The sequence below is a fragment of the Balaenoptera acutorostrata genome, chromosome 21 (assembly GCF_949987535.1).
Source record: "Balaenoptera acutorostrata chromosome 21, mBalAcu1.1, whole genome shotgun sequence".
NCBI lineage: Eukaryota > Metazoa > Chordata > Mammalia > Artiodactyla > Balaenopteridae > Balaenoptera > Balaenoptera acutorostrata.
Genome location: NC_080084.1, coordinates 7,496,123 through 7,516,419, shown reverse-complemented (window position 1 = coordinate 7,516,419; position 20,297 = coordinate 7,496,123). Strand labels below are relative to the sequence as shown.

The following is a 20,297-nucleotide window of genomic DNA, read 5'->3' as shown; positions in this document are numbered from 1 at the left end:
TGCCAATGCAGGGCACACGGGTTTGAGCCCCGGTCTGGGAAGATCCCACATGCCACGGAGCAACTGAGCCCATGAGTAAAATTACTGAGCCTGCGCGTCTGGAGCCTGTGCTCCGCAACAAGAGAGGCCGCGATAGTGAGAGGCCCGCGCACCGCGATGAAGAGTAGCCCCCACTTGCCACAACTAGAGAAAGCCCTCGCACAGAAACGAAGACCCAACACAGCCATAAATAAATAAAATTAAAATTAAAAAAAAAAAAGAAAAGGATTCTTTCATATACAAATAATATTGTGCTTTGTTTTTAAAAGTATTTTAAATAAATACCTTTATTGTTTAAGGCAAAATAATACACATGCTCATTCTGAAAGCAGCTCTTTTGCCCCTTTCCTGTTTGCCTATTTCTGTTCCCCTCTAACTTTAAAAGAAACTAATTATAGGAATGAGATCACTAGGCAATTTAAGGTAACTCCTGGCTTATGCTCTTTTGGATGCACACCATGCCTTGTCTAACCTGCTGATTCTTTTCCTAGATAAAAAGCAGTAAAAATGAAGAATTAAGCAGTTAAAATGACTAGCTCTCTACTCCGCAACAGCCCCCTTAGCAATCCTGCACACAGATCACTTGGGCAAGATAACATCTGAAGAAAGAGTCAGCCAGTCTGCAACACAACAGAGAATGATGCAGAATCCAACCTCCTGCCTTGATGATTCACTGAGATTCTTCCCCTTTTTTCCCCTTTAAAAACTGTCATGGCTGAGCAGACTCGTTGGAGCTGGTCTCAGGACACATGTCCACCTTCTCCCCAGATTGCTGGCTTTTCTGACTAAAGCACCTTTCCTTTCTATTGACACTTGCCTCTTGAACTATTGGCTTTTGAGCGGCGAGCAGCCGAACCTGAGTTCGGTAAGAATTCTTTCATTCAATCATCCCAGACATTTCACAAATGACAAGACAGACCCCGTCCTTGCCCTCATGGAGCTTCCATATTGGTGAGTTTAGTAAGCAAATAAAATATGTAACTTACAAGCTGTCATGAATGATGTATAAGAAAAGTGCAGGGGCTCCTAGGAAGGCCAGGGAGGGTGGGGTGGGGAGGACGAGTGGAGATGATGAGTCAGGGAGCCGGGAGGTTGCTCTGAGGAAGTGACTAGCTGAGGCTTGAGGGAGGAGCCTGAAAACGGTGCAGACAGCAGCCTGGCAGCAAGCGTGACTTAAGCCAAGTGAGTGACGGGAGAATCCTCGAACGCCAAGGATCACGGTCTTTGAAACAGTGAATTTCAGATGGCACAGAAAAGTACAAAGAAGAAAGGAAAACTTACCCAGAGTCGTGTTTTTGCTAAACAACCAACCGTTAAAATGCTGATGAGCCACACACTCTGTTTTTGTCTTTTTTCAAAGCACTTTTTACACCTGGAATGAAATTATTTCTATTTTTCCACTTAGTATCTGTCTTTCCTGACTAGAAGCGCGCTCTGTCAACACAAAGCATCTTGTCTGTCTTGCTCTGTCTGCTCCAGAACATTTGGTGACTGAACGAATAGACAGAAACCTCCCAAATCACCCTGTTACATACACACAAGCACGTACTTATGAGCACGGATAGACAGACAGACAGACAGACAAACAGATGGACAGATAGATACTTTTAAACAAATGAGATTTAAATATACGTATTTAAATATACGTCCTCGTTTAGAGGCCAGGGCTTATTCCCAACTTCTCCTGTTTTCATCATAAGCTCTGCTCCCCAGGGGAGGGAGTGGGAACCAGGCTGCGGAGTCAAGACCCTTCCTGACCCCTGCAGAGCCCGTGTTCCCAGCTCCTCTCAGCTGCATAACAAGCCTTTGTGTGTCTCCACGGTTTACATAATTTGCTCCCCGTGGAGGGATATTTAGGGGGTTTATTGTTCCTCATTATAAACGAAACTGGGATGAATAACCCTATACAAGCATCTTCTCACACGTACAGGATTATCTCCTAGAGTTAAAACTCTGGAGCACATTTTGTATCTGGAGACACATAGCCAGACTGCCCTCCAGAAAGGCTGTACTAATTCACAGTTTTAAATGGCAGCATAGGAGACAGCGTCTTCCTTAAATCCTAACCAACACCGAGTCAGTCAATCTTCTAAAACTTTGGCAGGTGGGTAGGAATGCTATGCCACTGTTGGTTTTACCTAACACATCTGATTACTAATGAAGTCTGAATATCTTGTAATGTATTTACTGAAACACTGGCGGACTTCCTTCCTTCCTGCCCTCCCCTCCTTTCTCCCTTTCTTTCCTTCTTTCTTTCTTTTTTGGTAAATGGAATGTTTCAGTCCTTTGCCTTAAATCAGTAAATGTAGGGTCCCTGGCCCAGCAGTATCAACATCACCTGTGAATTAGAAATGCAAATTCCCAATCCCCACCCTGGACATATTGAATCAGAAACTCTGGGCGTGGGCCGTTCTGGATAGATGCTGAAATGCCTTAAATCATTGGGATTTCAGTCACACCGTAGATCCTCACTTTCTATACAGAAAACGTGTCTCTAACCTCTAAACTGGAGACAAGCAGCTTTTTGATCAATAGCAGGTTCAATATTTCCTCCTCAAAACTGCATTTGTGGACTGAATATCATTTACCATTTCCTTTCCTCCAAAAGATTCTGTAGCTACTAATAAGAATCTACTGTATAGCACAAGGAACTCTTCTCAATACTCTGTAATGGCCTATCTGGGAAAAGAATCTAAAAAAGAGTGGATATGTGTACACGTATAACTGATTCACGTTGCTGTACAGCAGAAACTAACACAACATTGGAAATCAACTCTACTCCAATAAAAATTTTTTTTTTAAGAAAAGATTCTGGGGCTTCCCTGGTGGCGCAGTGGTTGAGAATCTGCCTGCCAATGCAGGGGACGCGGGTTCGAGCCCTGGTCTGGGAAGATCCCACATGCCGCAGAGCAACTCGGCCCGTGAGCCACAATTACTGAGCCTGCGCGTCTGGAGCCTGTGCTCGGCAACGAGAGAGGCCCGCGCACCGCGCACCGCGATGAAGAGTGGCCCCAGCTTGCCACAACTAGAGAAAGCCCTCGCACAGAAACGAAGACCCAACACAGCCATACATACATACATACATACATACATAAAAAGAATGTAAGCAGACGAGAATATCATTAAAAAAAGAAAAGAAAAAGAAAAGATTCTGAATTACTGTAACAAAACTCACCTAACTCAGAACAGCCGAATTACCGCTGCACAGGGGACTCATGATTCTCGTCCGCCCAACATCGATCCCCTTCTTTGAGCCACAATCCACATTGCCCCCCTCACTCTCAGGGCCTGTGGTTTGGACCCCCCGGCTCCTGGCGCAGGGGTGGGAGAGTGACTCAGGTCTGACTCAGCACGACCCACACCATACCCAGCACACACCGCCAGCCCCGCACGTGAGCCCCGCACAGCTTGGCTCAGCCAAGGGTGCGGGACCCAAGGCCGTTGATGATTCATGTCTCCTGACCACCTCTCATCAACTCTTCCATCACTACCCCTCCTACTTCCTGCAGCAAATCTGGTGCCCTTTGGCAGCATTCCAAAGGGAGAGAGGCATGCCGAACACTGCCCAGAGGGGCCACCTGTAGGAGGGACAACCAGGAGGCGTCCCTGGGGACAGGATGAGCCCGCTTCAGCGGTATCAGGGGACAGGACATGCAGAAATGTGACCCTGCACTGGGATCAGCCACCAGGATGGGCATTTCCATCAGTCACTGGCCTTTTGGTTCCCTAATCCCTCTATTTGAGACACCCGGTAAGCCTCCAGCAGTGACAGCTGGCAGACACATTTCCCAGGCTGGCAGATGCCGGGATGGATACGTGCAGATTGTGTGGCAACATTCCTCAGCCTCATTCCAGGGCTCCTGGTACATCTGTCGGGGAAAACGCGGCCTCAGATGTTCCCAGAACTCTCTCCCCTGACAACACCATCAAGGGCCAAACGCACAGAAATTCCCCAACTCAGAGATATTAACATGTCCTTGTGCTGGGATCTTTCTTTCTCTTCTCCCTTTAGAGGTTGATTTTATTTTTGTTCTCAAATAAGATATTCGGAATGGTTTTATCTCAGCACCCACCCTTTAATTAAATTGACTTGTGCAAGAACATCTACGGAGTGGTTCAGTGGGGCACCCCACGCCCAGGGCACTGCTTATTCTCTCTGAACTCTGAACATACAAAACAGACAGAACGCGAGGAACTGATTTGTTTCACACATCGGAGTGATGCAAGTGGAGGAAAGCTCCAGGATGACCAAAAAAGGAAGCGACATGATTCAGCTTCCATAGAGGGTTTTCAAACGTGCAAGGGAAGATGTGTGGGGAGAGGGAGAGAGGAGGGGCGACCCGAGGGTGGCGATGGCACGGATGCAAAAGAGAAACGGGAGCCCAAGGCCCTGCTCCCTTCCAGATGACCCAGAAGGCGAAGACACCGCTGCTCCCTGGGAGATAGTTTCACGCTGATAAACAAGGAAACGTCAAAAACCCTCTGTGCTTTGTAAAGAAGGCGGAGAACCTGGGATTTGATGCTCTCAGTAGAGTATTCACGCTCTGTACCAGACACACGAGACAGCCCTTCAGCCCAGCAGGGAAACCAGTCTCCTGACGTCTCTATGTACAAAATGTCACTGCTTTGTGACGAAGGACTTGTGGGCAAGTTGGGGCTGGCAGCACAGGGGTTCCTTCACATTCACACACCACACACACACACCACATACACACCCACACAGTCATACACACACACACACCACATATACATACACACCCACACACAGTCACACACACACACCACATATACATACACATACACACCCACACACAGTCACACACACACCACATATACACACCCACACAGTCACACACACACACCATATATATACACACCCACAGTCACACACACACATACCACATATACATACACACCCACAGTCACACACACACACACCACATATACATACACATGCACACAGTCACACACACACACCACATATACACACCCCCACAGTCACACACACACCACATATACATACACACCCATACATAGTCACACACACACACCACATATACATATACACCCACACAGTCACACACACACACCACCTATACATACACACCCACACATAGTCTCACACAAACACCACACAGTCACATGTACACACCACATATACACACTCATACCTCCCACATAAAGTCATACATACCACACACACACGCATACAGTCACACACACACACGTGTACACATACACACACCTCCCACACATAATCACACACACACCACATACAGTTACACAGCCACATATACATACACACACCTTCCACGCAGTCACACACACACCTCACACACGTCACACACACAAACACACACACCCTTCAAGCATTTTCAGTCCCAAACACAAGACCCTCCCCAGCCCCACTGACCATTCAAACAGGGGTATGGAATCAATCAAACAAAACAGACTATTATCAGGGACATAAAAACAACTTTTACTTAAAAGAAAAAGGCCTTGAACTGGGAAAAGACTGCCGAATGAGAAACACAAGAGGAATTTAAAAGTGTGGGCCTAGGGCAACAGAAACTGAGAAAAAGGGATGTCGGAGGAGCCAGTCAAGCGCTAGAGCTGTCTGCTCTTGGTGTCTGCAGAAGACTCCTCGGAGCGGCGACACCCCGGTCGTGTCACGGGAGACCCAGCGGCCGGCGGGGGCGGGGACGCGGGGCTCCTCCTTTCTCTCTGTGATGAAGTAATGAACAGCGGCCACCAGGGGGCACCAGAAACTTCTGTCACACCTTCAACCCGCAAATGTTTTTGAAGAGACTTTCTTCCAGCTTTGTATTTCTATCAGTCAGAAGGTCACAGTGAGCCCCCTCTGCGTCCAGCCCTGGGTGTTTATACTGCAGTTCAACCAGCGAACACCAGTGAACAACGCAAAGGAGGGGGAAGGCTTCCAACTCCTCAGAAGCCACAAAAAATATGCCCTGAACCACACGATTCGGAGTGAAGAGAAACAAGACACCGGGGGGACGCAGGATCCCAGCCAGCAGAAGGAAATGGAAATACCAAAACCCTCGGCCTCATCCTCCCTCGCTCCCTAATCTGTTTCCTTTCCTCCTACGTGCACTGTAAGTTAGCATCCGAAGACTCTCTCGTTTTCTCCCACCCAGCAAAGGAGTGGGCTGAAGACCGTCCTGGTCATCCCAGACCAACCAAGGCCAGAAACTAAGCAGATGGTGGCTGGCGCCCCCTGGTGGGAAGACTGGAGAACAGCACCCTCTACCCGGCCAGAAGCGGGACGGAGGTGGACGACAGGTGAAAGAGGTCCACTGCAGACACCTCTCTCTGTCTCCTCCTCCCCGCCAGCAACAGCCGCTCCTGAAACGTGGGCACATCTCTCAGTTCTACTCTTGTCTTCAATGGAACCTGCCAACCCGCACTTCGGGTATCAACTGTAAAGGTGGCCCATGTTATTCAGAACTTGAGTTGTGTTCCCAGACGCCATCACTCCAGGCCACTGGACACGTCACAGGAACCATGGCTTCACACGTGGTGGAACCAGTGGATCACAGGTCTTAAAAGGCAAAGGAAGCAACTGGGGAAGGGACAGAGACAAGACACCGCTGGACTCACAGAAATGCTGAGAAGGTGATGCCTGGCAGGTAAAACATGTCATCTTCCTACCATTATGTCTTGCCCAAGCCTTCCTAGTTTTGTTTTCTCAAACCCCTATTTAAGAACACTTTTGAGGTAGCCATGGAAACATAACATTTTGCAGTTGTTAGGAAAACAAGACTCACAGACGAAAATAATTCAGCAAAGAAACCCGGGAGAGGCATTCTATCTGCTCTGTGTAAATGCAACACAGTGTACGGGTATTTGTCGACAGAATGGGCTGTGTTTTTCAACCATTTACTTTTCTCAAACGTTTACTTTCCTGAAACTGTGCTATCAGTAGGGAGGGAGCCATAAAAACTTATTTTCTAGCAGATAAACAGAAGCCTCTGCTGGTTAATAAGTTGCTCTGTGGCTGACCCACTCTGGAAATGACCAGCAATTGTTTTCCCTCAGCCAGGTTCACTTGAATCCCTGCTCGACCGTTTACTAGCTCTGCAGCCTTAGTTTCTCAACTTTTCCAGGCCTCAGTTTACTTATCTGTAAAATGGAGCTATTAACAACTACTTTATAGGGGCCATGAAAGGATAAAACGAGCTAATGCTTATGTCTCAGGATCTCTGACTCTCGTAACTTTTCTGTACTGTGTGTATGTGTATTTTCATTTGGAAAAAGTCTATAAAAGTTTTATGTTATCACAGGATCTCTGACCCAATGAAGTTTTCAGAGCTATTGCTCTAAAGTGAAGGGTCTTTGCCAGATTCCTGGGAGCTCTCATCCTCACCAATGATATCTTATGCTGTCAGGCTTTTATGGGGACATGCAGTGCAAGACAGATGTATGGGTTATATTAAAAACAGAACTATCCTGCCTCCAAAATATAGATATGACTCTAAAGTTGCTACGGAACACCCCTAAATGTAAGTAAGCCAAATATAATTTCTTTTGCCTACAACTGTTATTCATAACGTTCACAGCAGACATACCATAAGATTGGCTAAGGCGAACTTGTACTAGGTACAGGCAAAAAAACCCCACACAAAACGATATCCAAAGTGTCCTGCACAGTAAGAATCCTGAGAATGAAGGAATGTCACAGTGAGGGATTCTCGCACTTTCCAAGGTTCCCACGTCTCCACAGGCACAAGAGGTGGAAGATCAGGAGCAGCAGAGGAGAGTGGTTTATCCTTATATAAATCCTTCATTCCTTATATAAATCTGTTAGGACTTTATATCATGTTACTGCGAAAAATAAAGTCTAGACTGTACATGAAAAATGTGAGCCTGACAAAGCGTGCAGATGACCTGAGAGCATTTGAAGGCACAGCTGTTTCTGCACAGGAAGCTACATTGTTTAAAATGAAACCTTCAGGGCTTCCCTGGTGGCGCAGTGGTTCAGAGTCTGCCTGCCAATGCAGGGGACACGGGTTCAAGCCCTGGTCTGGGAAGATCCCACATGCCGCGGAGCAACTAGGCCCGTGAGCCACAATTACTGAGCCTGCGCGTCTGGAGCCTGTGCTCCGCAACAAGAGAGGCCGCGATAGTGAGAAGCCCGCGCACCGCAATGAAGAGTGGCCCCCGCTTGCCACAACTAGAGAAAGCCCACGCACAGAAACGAAGACCCAACACAGCCAAAAATAAATTAAAAAAAATAAAAAAATAAAAAAAAAATGAAACCTTCAGATGGATGGCAGAGTGGCCCAGGGTGGTGTAAAACCTATGAGGAAAGCTCAATTACGAATGTCCTTTTTTTTTCCCAAGCTCCTTTCACAGGTCACCTCCCCTCATCCAACTCTGGCAAATGTCCTGCCCCCAACATTATCAATGAATATTCAGATTTTACACATTTAGAAATGCTTTCTTCTGCCCCTGTAAATTCCCATATAAATAATAAAGGATATTCACAGTGCCTGAACATAAGAAAGCAGTCAATTCGTATTTGCTGAATGAGTGAGAACAAAAAGAGAAAAACCATCAAGGGGTAAACAGAAAGAAAGACAGGTTATAGCACTGAATTTTAAAAAATGGTATTACAGGGAATTCCCTGGAGTTCCAGTAGGTAGGACCCGATGCTTTCAGTGCCGTGGGCCCAGGTTCAATCCCTGGTCGGGGAACTAAGATCCCAAAAGCCGCATGTCACGACCAAAAAAAAAAAAAAATGGTATTACAAATCGGTGGGAAGAAAAAGGATTATTTAATAATACTAGTACTGGAGTAACTGGTTAGCTATTTTGAAAAAAAAAGTTAGAGCCTTAAAGAAAAAAATGTTAGAGTCTTATCTTACACTAGTGATTCTAGAAATTTCAGATCGAGTAAATGGTTTCTTATAAAGAAAAGGACATCATGAAACAAATAGAAGAAAAGAGTTATCTCATTTGGGGACAGGGAAGAGCTTACTATGCACAAAAGCCGAGGAAGAAACCCCAAAGGAAAACGTGATAGGTTGATTTATACTAAAAAGTAACATGACTACTAAATGTAATATGTTCTGGAACAGAAAAAGGATATCAGGTAAAAACTAAGGAAATCTAAACAAAGTACCGGAACATATGTATATGTATAACTGATTCACTTTGCTATAAAGCAGAAACTAACACACCATTGGAAAGCAATTATACTCCAATAAAGATGTTAAAAAAAAAAATAAAAAATAAAAATAAAATTAAAAAAAGTATGGACCTTAGTTAATAATAATATATCAATGATGGTTTCATTAACTGTAGCAAAAGTACCATATTAATATAAGATGCTAATAATAAGGGAAACTGCTTGTGGAATCTATGAGGACTCTCTGTACATATGCTGAAATTTTCTGTAAATCTGAAACTGTTCTAAATTAAGAAGTTAATTTTTAAAAATACCTCCCCTTCAAAACAAAACAAAACAAAAATTGAGGACAAAGTTTAGCAGATTTGTATAAGACAATGGCTAGGCATGTAGGTCTCTGGATTGAGGCCACCTAAATTTCAATTTTGTCACTCCAGCTGTGACACCTGGGACAAGTTAATTAACCTCTCTATACCTGTTTCTCCATGTGGAAAGTGGAAATGTAAAACTGCACCTAGCTTATAGGGTTATTTTGAGAATCACATGAGTTAATGCATGTGAGAGACTAACATGTGCCTAGCATGTAGTAACTGCTCAGTAAGTAGCTGGCTTCATCGTATAAAGAATTCTCACAAATAAGTATAGAAAAATTAGTACCTCAGTACAAAACTGGCAAAGAGAAATACATAAGAAATTAAAACATTACAAATGGCTACTAAACACTCTCACTGACGAAGAATTTAAAAAATCAAACCAAGATTACACATTTTTCTCTTACCAAACTGGCAAAGATTGAAAATGATAGTGCCTAGCTTGGGAAGGATGCTATGAGCATATGGAAAGTATGCTATACTGCTAAGGGGGGGGAGTATAATTTGGGATGACTTTTGGGGGAATAATCTGACAATATATAGTAATATATAACAAAATACAACTTTTCGAATACTTGTGTTTTTGACCCTATAATTAAACTTCTAGGAATGTGTCCTAATTATTAATCAGACATGCACAAAGAATTATAAGAATATTTATTAACTGTATTACTTATATGATCAAAAACGGCAACCAACCTAAATGTCAACCATTTGGGACAAAGTAAATTAATTATAATATATGCACAAACTGTACTGTTCAGCAAGCAATAAAATGACATTTTAAAATTCAGTATAATGATACAGAGAAATGTTTATAATGTTAAGTGAAAAAATCAGAATGCAAAACACACATAATATAACCCCACTGTTGAAAATTATATTTACTGAAAAAAAAAAGAAACTGTAATAAAATGTACCAACGGGGGCTTCCCTGGTGGCGCAGTGGTTGAGAATCTGCCTGCTAATGCAGGGGACACGGGTTCGAGCCCTGGTCTGGGAAGATCCCACATGCCGCGGAGCGGCTGGGCCCGTGAGCCACAGCTACTGAGCCTGCGCGTCTGGAGCCTGCGCCCCGCAACGGGAGGGGCCGCGATAGTGAAAGGCCCGCGCACCGCGATGAAGAGCGGTCCCCGCACCGCGATGAAGAGTGGCCCCCACTTGCCGTAACCAGAGAAAGCCCTCGCACGAACCGAAGACCCAACACAGCCAAAAATAAATAAATAAATAAATAAAGTAGCTATAAAATTAAAAAAAAAAAAAAATTTTGAACTTTAAAAAAAAAAAAAAAAAAAAATGTACCAACGTATTAACAGTCATCTCTGGGTGATGAGATTATGAGTGGTTTATTTTCTTCAGTTTTCTGGGTTTTCTAAATTTTCAGGTTTTTTTTTTTTAAAGTATGTTATGATTATCAAAGGAAAAGGTGTTTGTTGTAGAAAATTTGGAAAACAAGAAAAATGAAAAGGAGAAAACGTTTATATGTGTTACTGAATTGCTAATATACAAAAATGAAGACGAAGTAAGAGGTTGAAAAAGGAAAATCTAGCGCCCTGGATGTGATGTCTGGGTGAGTGATGAGGTGCCGAGGAGAATCACAGGTACCCCCACCATGTGATTGAGCCTCTCGGCGAGAATACTTCTCCCCAGTTCAGTCCAGGGCTTGGCAAACCTTCATCTGCGGCTCCTGGAATTAAGTCCAAACTCCCAGCCAGCCACAAAGCCCCCAGCACGCAGCCCTTCTTCACCTCTCCAGACTCACTGCTTCCCAATCCCCCATCCATTCCACACCCACCCTACCCCAAACCCTCCCCACTGCCCAGACAGGATGGATCCTGACACATCGGGCCATGATCTGCCATGCTTTCCTCACCTGGCCTGCCCTCCCCTCACCCCCCTTGCCTGGCCACTCACTCATCCTTCAAGACTCCTTCCAGGGTCAGCTTCTCCCCTGGGAACAGGTGGGTCCCTGATGCTCAACTCTTGGAACCTCTGACCTGCACAGTGACTCCAGTCTCCTGCCCACCCCTCCCAGGCTCCTCCCCACATCTGGGTCCTCTTTGGATACTCAGTGCCCGAGCGTCTGACTCACAAGCAGGTTCATGTCTTGGGGTGAAAAGTCTGGCTGGAGAGCGGGTAGAGGGGAGGGCAGGGAAAGAGAATTTCTGGGGCACCACACACAAGCTGAAGACAGTCCAGCATTCTCTCATGAAGGCTGCTGACTGCCACCAGCCAAGAAGAAAAATCCAGAGAGACAGAGACAGAGAGAGAGAGAGAGAGAGATTAAAACACAAAACCAAAAACAAACCTCAAGAAACCCCAAAGAGCTAAAATAATTTTGAAAAAGAACAAAGCTGAAGGACTAAAACTTCCTAATTTTAAAACCTACTATAGGGGCTTCCCTGGTAGCACAGTGGTTAAGAATCTGCCTGCCAATGCAAGGGACACGGGTTCGAGCTCTGGTCTGGGAAGATCGCACATGCCGCAGAGCAACTAAGCCCATGTGCCACAACTACTGAGCCTGCGCTCTAGAGCCCTTGAGCCACAACTACTGAGCCAGCGTGCCACAACTACTGAAGCCCACATGCCTAGAGCCCGTGCTCCTCAACAAGAGAAGCCACCGCAATGAGAAACCCGTGCACTGCAACGAAGAGTAGCCCCTGCTCACTGCAACTAGAGAAAGCCCACGCACAGCAACGAAGACCCAACACAGCCAAAAATAAAAACAAATAAATATATTTATTAAAAAATAAAATAAAACCTACTACAAAGCTACAGTAATCAAAACAGTGTGGTACTGGCATAAAGATAGAGCTATATAGGTCAATGGAATAAAGTCCTGTGGAACACAGTTTGCTGGTTCCTCAAAAAGTTAACCATAGAGTTACCACATGACCCAGCAATTCTATTCCTAGGCAAATACCCCCAAAGAATTGAAAGCAGGGACTCAGTCAGATTCTTGTACACCAATGTTCATACCAGCATCATACACAGTTGCCAAAAGGTGGAGGCAACCCAAGTGTGTATCAACAGAGGAATGGATAAACAGAATGTGGTCTATACATACAAGGGAATATTATTCAGCAATCAAAAGGAATGAAACTCTGACACATGCTACAACATGAATGAACCCTCAGGACATGATTCTAAGTTAAGTAAGCCAGACAGAAAAGGACAAATATTATATGATTCCACTTATATGAGGAATAGGCAGATAGAGACAGAAAGTAGAATAGAGGTAGCAGGGGCTGGTGGAGGGAAGTATGGGGAGTGATTTTTTAATGGATGCAGAGTTTCTCTTCGGGATGATGAAAAAGTGTAAATGGATAGTTGTGATGGTTATACAACATTGTGAATGGACTTAATTGGACACTTAAAATGATTTAAATGGTGAATTTTATCTTACGTATATTTTACCACAATAAAAAAAAATTGCAAAAAAAAAAAAAAGCATCCCATAGGAGCCAGAGTGAGCTTCTTCAGAAGATGGACCTCCACGTTCCATGGCCATTCAGGGTGCTACCAGTTCATCTCCTGACCTTGGGTTAACAAATTCACACACCCTGCAGCCCACTCTGGCTACCAGCCAACTCAGATATTAAATAACCCACTTCGCTAGCTCAGGACACCAGCAGCTGTGCCCGCCACCCTTTCTCCTCTTGATTTTTAACACAGAAACTTGTACCAGCCAGGAGAAGCCGTAGGGTAGAGGTAGGGGTGGGGCTCCACTGAAGCTAAAAGAGAGCAGAAATTGTGGAGCAAAACTAGACCCGAACCCCCTTGGAGTCTCAATCCTTGATAGATTATCTCTCTTACCTTTTAATGATTTGCAGAAAGGGATTTTTCTTCCCTTATTAACTCTTTTTGGTATATCAACTACCCTCACAGTCTAGAAGTTGTGCTATCTAAACTCAACATACACACACAAATAATTCCCTTGTCCCACAATTCAAACCATTTCCTGTTGGGTTGGCTTCATCAGAGATAGAGGCCACCAACATCCCCTGAAAATTATATATTTCCACCATCTCTCCAGTCCCTCCTTCAAGCTAAATGCTACACTTCTTTTAACGTTTCTTCATATAGCTGGTTTTTCTGGGTCTTTTCCACAAACTTTCTGTAAGTCTCTCTCTTAACTGTACACTAAAACATTTTAGATGGATATTTGAAAATTTTTTACAGCAATTGGGGACCTAAATGTTTTTAATGACAATAAAAATTGTGTGGTGAGGAGGTGGTGAACAATATGAATCTGAAAGCAGTGGGTTTCAAGAACATTGCTTCCTAAGTTTACTTGTTTTGAGTCCTGTTGTCCTGTGTCTAAAACTTCAAAGCCAGCACCTCCCTCTTCATGTCAGGATGTCTGTCCATCAAGAGGCTCAATTGTTCCCAACTGACCCTGCAGTTCTCCAGAACATTGTAGAACCTACATGTAACTCATGATCAGAAAACCTCACAGCAAAAACACTCGAGACCTCAGAAACTCCTCCTGACTTCGCCACCGACCTATTCCATTAGGGTACATTCCAAATGCAAACAAAGACTGGCCTAGAAATTTAACTGAAAGAATTGACAACAAGTGCATTATCGTTCATCCCAGGTGGACAAACTCAACAAGCTCTAGATGAATTAGTTACATGCCATATTCCCTACTGAAAAATAGGTTCTGCTCTATGTCATTCTTCAAACCTCTCCGCAAATTATGTACTGCTCTTAGAAAACCCACTTTGGCCCCATTGCCAAAAATAATCAACTAAGGAGTCATTGTTTACAAACATTTCACCAAACTACCATATCCCCAAACACAGGTCCATCCTCAGGATAGTGCATCTTTCTGGGAAATGGAAATTAATTGAGGAAAAAGTTAACTCTAAAAAGCCATTGTCTTGCTTCTCCAAGAGGCCTTGCTGAATTAGCACACAAGTCAACCCTCCCTTCAGAAGAGATCCAGCCTTACTCAAAAATATACATCCCACAGAATCTAGCGTAGCATCTGATGTATAGGTACATACACATGAGAATGTACTAATAATACAGTAAGTCCCCTACATACGAACCTTCAAGTTGCAAACTTTCAAAGATGCGAACGTGCCCCTGTATGCCAGCTGTTGTACTGTACTACTGTACTTTTCAAGGTACTGTACTGTAAGATTAAAAATGTTGTCTTTATTTTTTGTGTTTGCTTTTTATGTATTTGTGTGAAAACTATTATAAACCTATTCCAGTACAGTACTACATAGCCAATTGTGTTAGTTGGGTACCTAGGCTAACTTTGGTGGACTTACGAACAAATTGGATTTACAAACGCACTCTCAGAACGGAACTCGTCTGTATGTAGGGGAATTCTGGTAACTCAGGTATTAAGCACATCTTAGGTACCAGGCCCTGCACTAATAATACACACCATTTCATAAGGTAGATATGATTATTATTGCCATTTTACAGATGCAGATATCTGCCCAACTGAAGAATTAAGTGATTATTTTCCAAAGCTTCCTGACCTAAGCTAGCGAGCGATCTTGCTGGAATTCCAGCCCAGGTCGGCCTGACTCCACGGCTTCTGCTCTTAATCACCACGTGAGAAGCCTCCTTGTATAAATGAGGTGAAATTTCCCCCTAGCTTTTACCAAGGCCGGCTCATTTGTTTCCTCTGGTTTGGGGAAGGTAGACAGCTACAATTTTCAATAATAATGTGTTTTATCTTAAAATCAGACCTTTCTCTTCATGCACATCCACACCTGTTTATATTTCGCAGTAGAGCTCTGTTAAGACAGATTTGTGTGGTTAATTTGCATGCTTGATTAAGTTATTCTGAAATATAAATTGTGAACATTCTGAAACATAATTTTCTCCCTCAAAAGACAAATGCCAGTATTCATGCAACGTTCGTGAGGTTTTCATGTATTTATTTTTATTTTTTAAAAAAGGAACAATAGATTTTGAAAATGCAATGGCCTGAGTTAGGGGAACTTCCTTGAGGTCAGGGTTATCCATGGCAGCCATGTGTCCGGCAGGAAATCTGCAGCCGGGTGACATTAACAATGACCGTGGAGACCCTTGCGGCTGTACATCTGAACGAGCCAGGATTTGGATTAAAAGCATGCTTTTTGCTTTTCATGTATATATATCACAGGCATCGAAGCTCATATTTCTCGTCTTTCAGCTGGTCTGCACCAAGTGGTTTGTAGGGCTGACTCATTAAGCCTGTACACTCTGATGCGGCCAAAACTCCCAACACTGCCTATGTGCATTTACGTCCTTCTTAATGTACTCACTCCAGTAGGATAGGGCATCCCTGGGCGGTATTCCCAGGTTTAGACCAAGGATGGCTTTTATGTTTATCTTTAGGCAAGTTTAGCTAAATATATAAGGCACATGCAGAACCTCATTGGAGAGAGAGAGATCCTCTACCTACTGCCAAAGCATGGGATAATTTGACAATTAAGAATCAGTTCCTTACCCTGACAACTGAATCCTACACAGAAAGCCCTGAGTTCATTGCTTCAGCGTCCTTTCAGAGAATGATTTAAGTATTTACTTTTGAGCTACACCAGCCACGTGCTCACAAAGATTAAACAGTCAACTGTCATCCTTGGCTAAAACAACTTACTGCTCAGAGATAAAACTATAACTTGTTATTCATATATACATGATCTTATGTCATCCTTAGAACAGCCTATGAAGTGGACATTATCTTCATTCCCATTTTACATACAAGGAAACAGACCCAGAGAGGTTAAGGAAGAGATAAAAGAGTTCCAGCTGTTAAGGAGCAGAGCCTAGAATTCAACCCAGGGCAATCTGCCTCCAAAACTTGAAACTTCATCTCAGTGTTACACTGCCTCTTAACTTTTTAAAAAGTTAAATCAACTTTGGCAGTTTTTGCTCATTAGGTATAAATATTGCTAATTCAGATTTCTCCCTTATTCGGGAGGAATTAAAGGGGAAAATGGGGTGTGTTCTGCCAGCTGAGATAACAGTTTGTTTCCTAAGTCAGTCCCAACTCTCCTGTGGAAAGTGGCTGCTGCAGGATTTCTGGAGTCAGACAAGCAGGGTCCACCACGTTTTAGCTCTGTGACCTTGGACGAGTCACATCTCTTTTACTTCAGTTTCCTCACCAATAAAATGAGGGCAATAATAGAAACTAACTCAGTGTTCTTGGGGATTAAATAATACACAGAGTGTTTAGAACAGGGTTTGGCACATTTTACGTGCTCAATAATTCTCAGCTATTCTTATGATTAATAAGATGCCTGAACTAAGTTTAGATTACTGATTATATGTAAACATCAGAAGGAACAACTAACACGTCTATCTGGGTATTCCAGGAGATACTTTGCCTTGAAAAGATAATCCAAAAAAAGCCCTCCCATGGCCCAGGCTGCCTATATGTGATGGCTAAGTGTATCTTTCTCAAACTAAATAGCTTTGGCATTGGCTGAATTCAAACAGAGTGTGGATTCCTTGACATTACCTCACCTCCAAGACACGCACACCCTTTAAACATTTTTAATTATACGCTTAAAGATTCTTTGGGTTCTCAAATAAATATAGTTATCGACGCATCCTCTCTGTGGTAAGAAGCAAGGCCATCTTCCAAACCGTGCAACTTGCTCTAAATCACGTTCTCTAAAAATGGCCCTTCGGAGCATTTCAGTACTTGGTGTCCCCAATTGTTGCAGTCCCAGAACAAAAGCCTAATTGCTGCTGCTACAATACAGCCCTTTCTCTGAGATCATCATGAAGCCTTCGGAGCAAACAAGAGAGGGAGTTTTTGCGAACAGCGAGCACTGCATCAAATTCCTGGACCCTGAAGGCCAACACGAGCCGAGTTATCTTGGAGACTCGAGTCCCCTTCTAATATCTACTCCTCCCTGCAACTAGATCTGTCTCTGGAGTGTTTCTGAGCCCTTTAGGGACACGTGCGTCTTCCTGCTTGGACGAGTCTGGAAAACCTCGGGGTCCCCATGTCCCACCCGCGCAGCGCGAAGGGGCGCGGGACAGCAGCCCCGCCTGGGCGCGATTCTGTTGCCGTGGGTCGTGGCCCAGCGCCCCCGGGGCACTGCAGGGCGAGGCTCGGGGCGGGATGTCCCACCAGGCCCACCCCTGTGCCCTTGCGCCTCGCGGGCGCCAGCGGGAGCCCCACCTTCCCAGCCCTGGTGGGACGGGAGCCGTGCGCTCCCATCCCCGGCCGGCATGCAAAGCCCGGAACGGCGGCCCCGGGATCTGGGGGCGGGAGGCGGGGGGCTCTGGGACTCACGCGATCTCTCGGGGTCTCGGGGGCCTCTCCGCGGCCGGCTCCCGGCCCCTCGGGCTCTGAGAGTGGGCGCCTCCCATAGCTCGGAGCGCGGCGCCCCGGCTGCGCCCGCTTGTGCTCCGCCGCGCGCCGGCCCGACCCGGACCCCGGCAGGAGGAGGCGGCGGGCGGAGGAGGAAGGGTGGGGCCGCGGGTGGGCGGGGGTGCCGGGGAGCCCGGCCTCAGGGTCCCGGCCGCCGGGAGAGCCGGCTAAAGGGCGTTGCTGGAGACGCTGCTACTTCTCCGCCAATCGCAGGGCTCGGCCGGCGCGGCGGCCCGGGACCCCCTCCTGGGGACCCCGCGGGGCGAGGCTGAGCGAGCGGGTCACGGCGCCAGGGAGACCCTGGGCGGCGGAGGGCGACAGGTGGAGTGGGCTGGGGGCCCGGCGGCCGTCGCCCTCCCTGTCCGCCCGGCGCGCGGGCGGGCGCCCGGGGAGCCCCGGCGCGAGGCTGGAAGGGGCGCGGCTGGGAGGAGGCCCGCGGGGCGGCCGTGCGGAGAAGCCCCGGGAGGGGGCGGTGTGCGTCGGCATCCCCGACCCGGGCTGCCTTCCCGCGGCGCGGCCTCCCCCAGCCGCTAGTCCCGCACAGAGGCCTCCGCGGAGTTGTGCAGAAAACTGGGGGAATCCTGGTCGTGTTCCCGACTAGCCGGGTGACTTGGGACAAGTTACTGCGCCCTCCCCGAGTCCTGCTTTGTTCATTTGTAAAATAAGGGAGTGTGATCATTCTTTACCTCTTAAATGTCCCTTCCGGTTCTGACAACCAATGAATGAATTCTCTTCCGAACTCTGTCTTGGGCGGGGAAAAACGCACCTTGTCCCTCCCATTACACCTGTGATCCACCTACTCATACACCTCATAACTCCCTTTTCAGAATACTTCATGCTGTTTCTCATCCATTCTCGCCTCCCACTTCCCTCCCCTCCAGCCATCTCTCCTTCATTCACCCCAGCGTTTCGTTTTTTTGTGGGAAGAAGAACGCTCTCTTCTCCTAACACCCATTTATCCTTCCAGACACAACTCAAACTCCCTTCCATAACACTATCCTGCATCCTGATCTTACGACTTTTTTGTTATTGCCTGTTTCCTTCACTAGAATGTAAACTCCGTGAAGACAGGGAATTTATTTCATTGTTTCATTTTCACTGTTCCCCCAACATGCCTAGCACATACCTAGTACATACTCGTAATTGTTGATAAGTGCATTCATCCAACACACTTTATCACCTTCCTTCCCACTGCTCCCATAGCACTTGTTAATTCCTCTAACATAGCACTTACCAATCTTATTTTGTAATGATCTCTTCACTTACTTGTCTTTCCACTAGGATATGAGTTCTTTAAGGGCGGGAAAGCGTCCTTATCTCTGTATCCAAGCTTAGTGTCTGGCGCAGTGCCTGTATCCTGGCTTATATATAATAAATATTTGCCGAATGAATGAACGAGCCAGTGGTTTAGCGCACAGAATGGCGTGGAATGTTAACGTCCCCCTTGAGTGGAAGCTACAGGCAGTAAAGATGTATGTGGCTACGTTTTAATGTTTCCAGAAAGGACGGGAAACCCCTAATACAGACTTATATTTACAACAGATCTCTCTTTTTCATGTCAAATTTTGACTTCCTGTTTATACATTACGTTCACTCTACTGTAGCCAGAAGGTTCCCAGGATTCAGGATGCTGCTGCATTGTAGACATATACAAGCAGAATATTTGAGGGTGGGAAAATAAACATTAATTAGTAACAGTATAGTGAGACTGGGCATTGAGGTTTTGTGGGAAGGATTTCAAATAGCTGAAGAAAAGTTGACTCTTGGCAGATCATTTAAAAGTTCAAATTCTCCCCGGAACACTTTGGCAATGTGATCCAAGTGTCATTGAGAATGCAAACACAACCCTGTCAAGAGCTGTGGTCCCCTCCAGAGGAACATTCAGCCCTTCCTAGGGAGAAAGGTGGGTCATTCCAAGGGAAAAATGGGAGGGGAAGCGGCGGGAGAAGGGAATGAGGATGGGAAAGTTTTCTTTTTACCGGGTAGACAAGATGGGTTGTGGGAGGAGTTTTATTACTACCGGGTTGGCCAAAAAGTTCTTTTGGGTTTTTCTGTAAGATTTTCAGAAAAACCTGAGCGAACTTTTTGTCCAATCCAATATTTGTGCGGAAAGACACAGGATAGCATCACTAAAATGGTTTGAAAGAAGAGGAAAAGAGTGAAGCCCACATCCTGTTGTGGTGCACAGAAACTGAGACAATGAGGGGGAAAAGGAGTCTGTACATAATGTGAAAGATGGTCTACAGGGGCCCAAAGGGCATCTCTACTAAGATGCTTGTGTTTACTGCTTTTGCTGCCCCGTCTGGTACAGAGACAGGGATAACCAGAGGAGTGAAGACAGTGAAGGGAATTCTTGTCTTTGGGAAGTAAACTTATGAGGGCTTTTCAGGGAAAATGCCTGA

General features: G+C 45.5%; 1 protein-coding gene across 6 annotated transcripts in view; it reads right to left on the bottom strand.

Moving 5' to 3' along the window:
- The window catches only part of TACC1 (transforming acidic coiled-coil containing protein 1), a 114,006-nt gene that overhangs the window by 76,801 nt on the left and 16,908 nt on the right, over window positions 1-20,297 (bottom strand). Inside the window, exon 1 of one of the 6 annotated variants that reach the window (XM_057537420.1) lies at window positions 17,818-18,121. The exons of 1 other annotated variant lie outside the window; for it this stretch is intronic. In XM_057537420.1, coding sequence (XP_057393403.1) covers window positions 17,818-17,894 — 77 coding nt within the window. In that variant the 5' untranslated portion in view covers window positions 17,895-18,121. Of the gene's footprint in view, window positions 1-17,817; window positions 18,122-20,297 lie in introns of those variants that run through there. 4 more of the 6 variants (XM_057537423.1, XM_057537425.1, XM_057537430.1 and 1 more) reach the window with 4 other exon arrangements.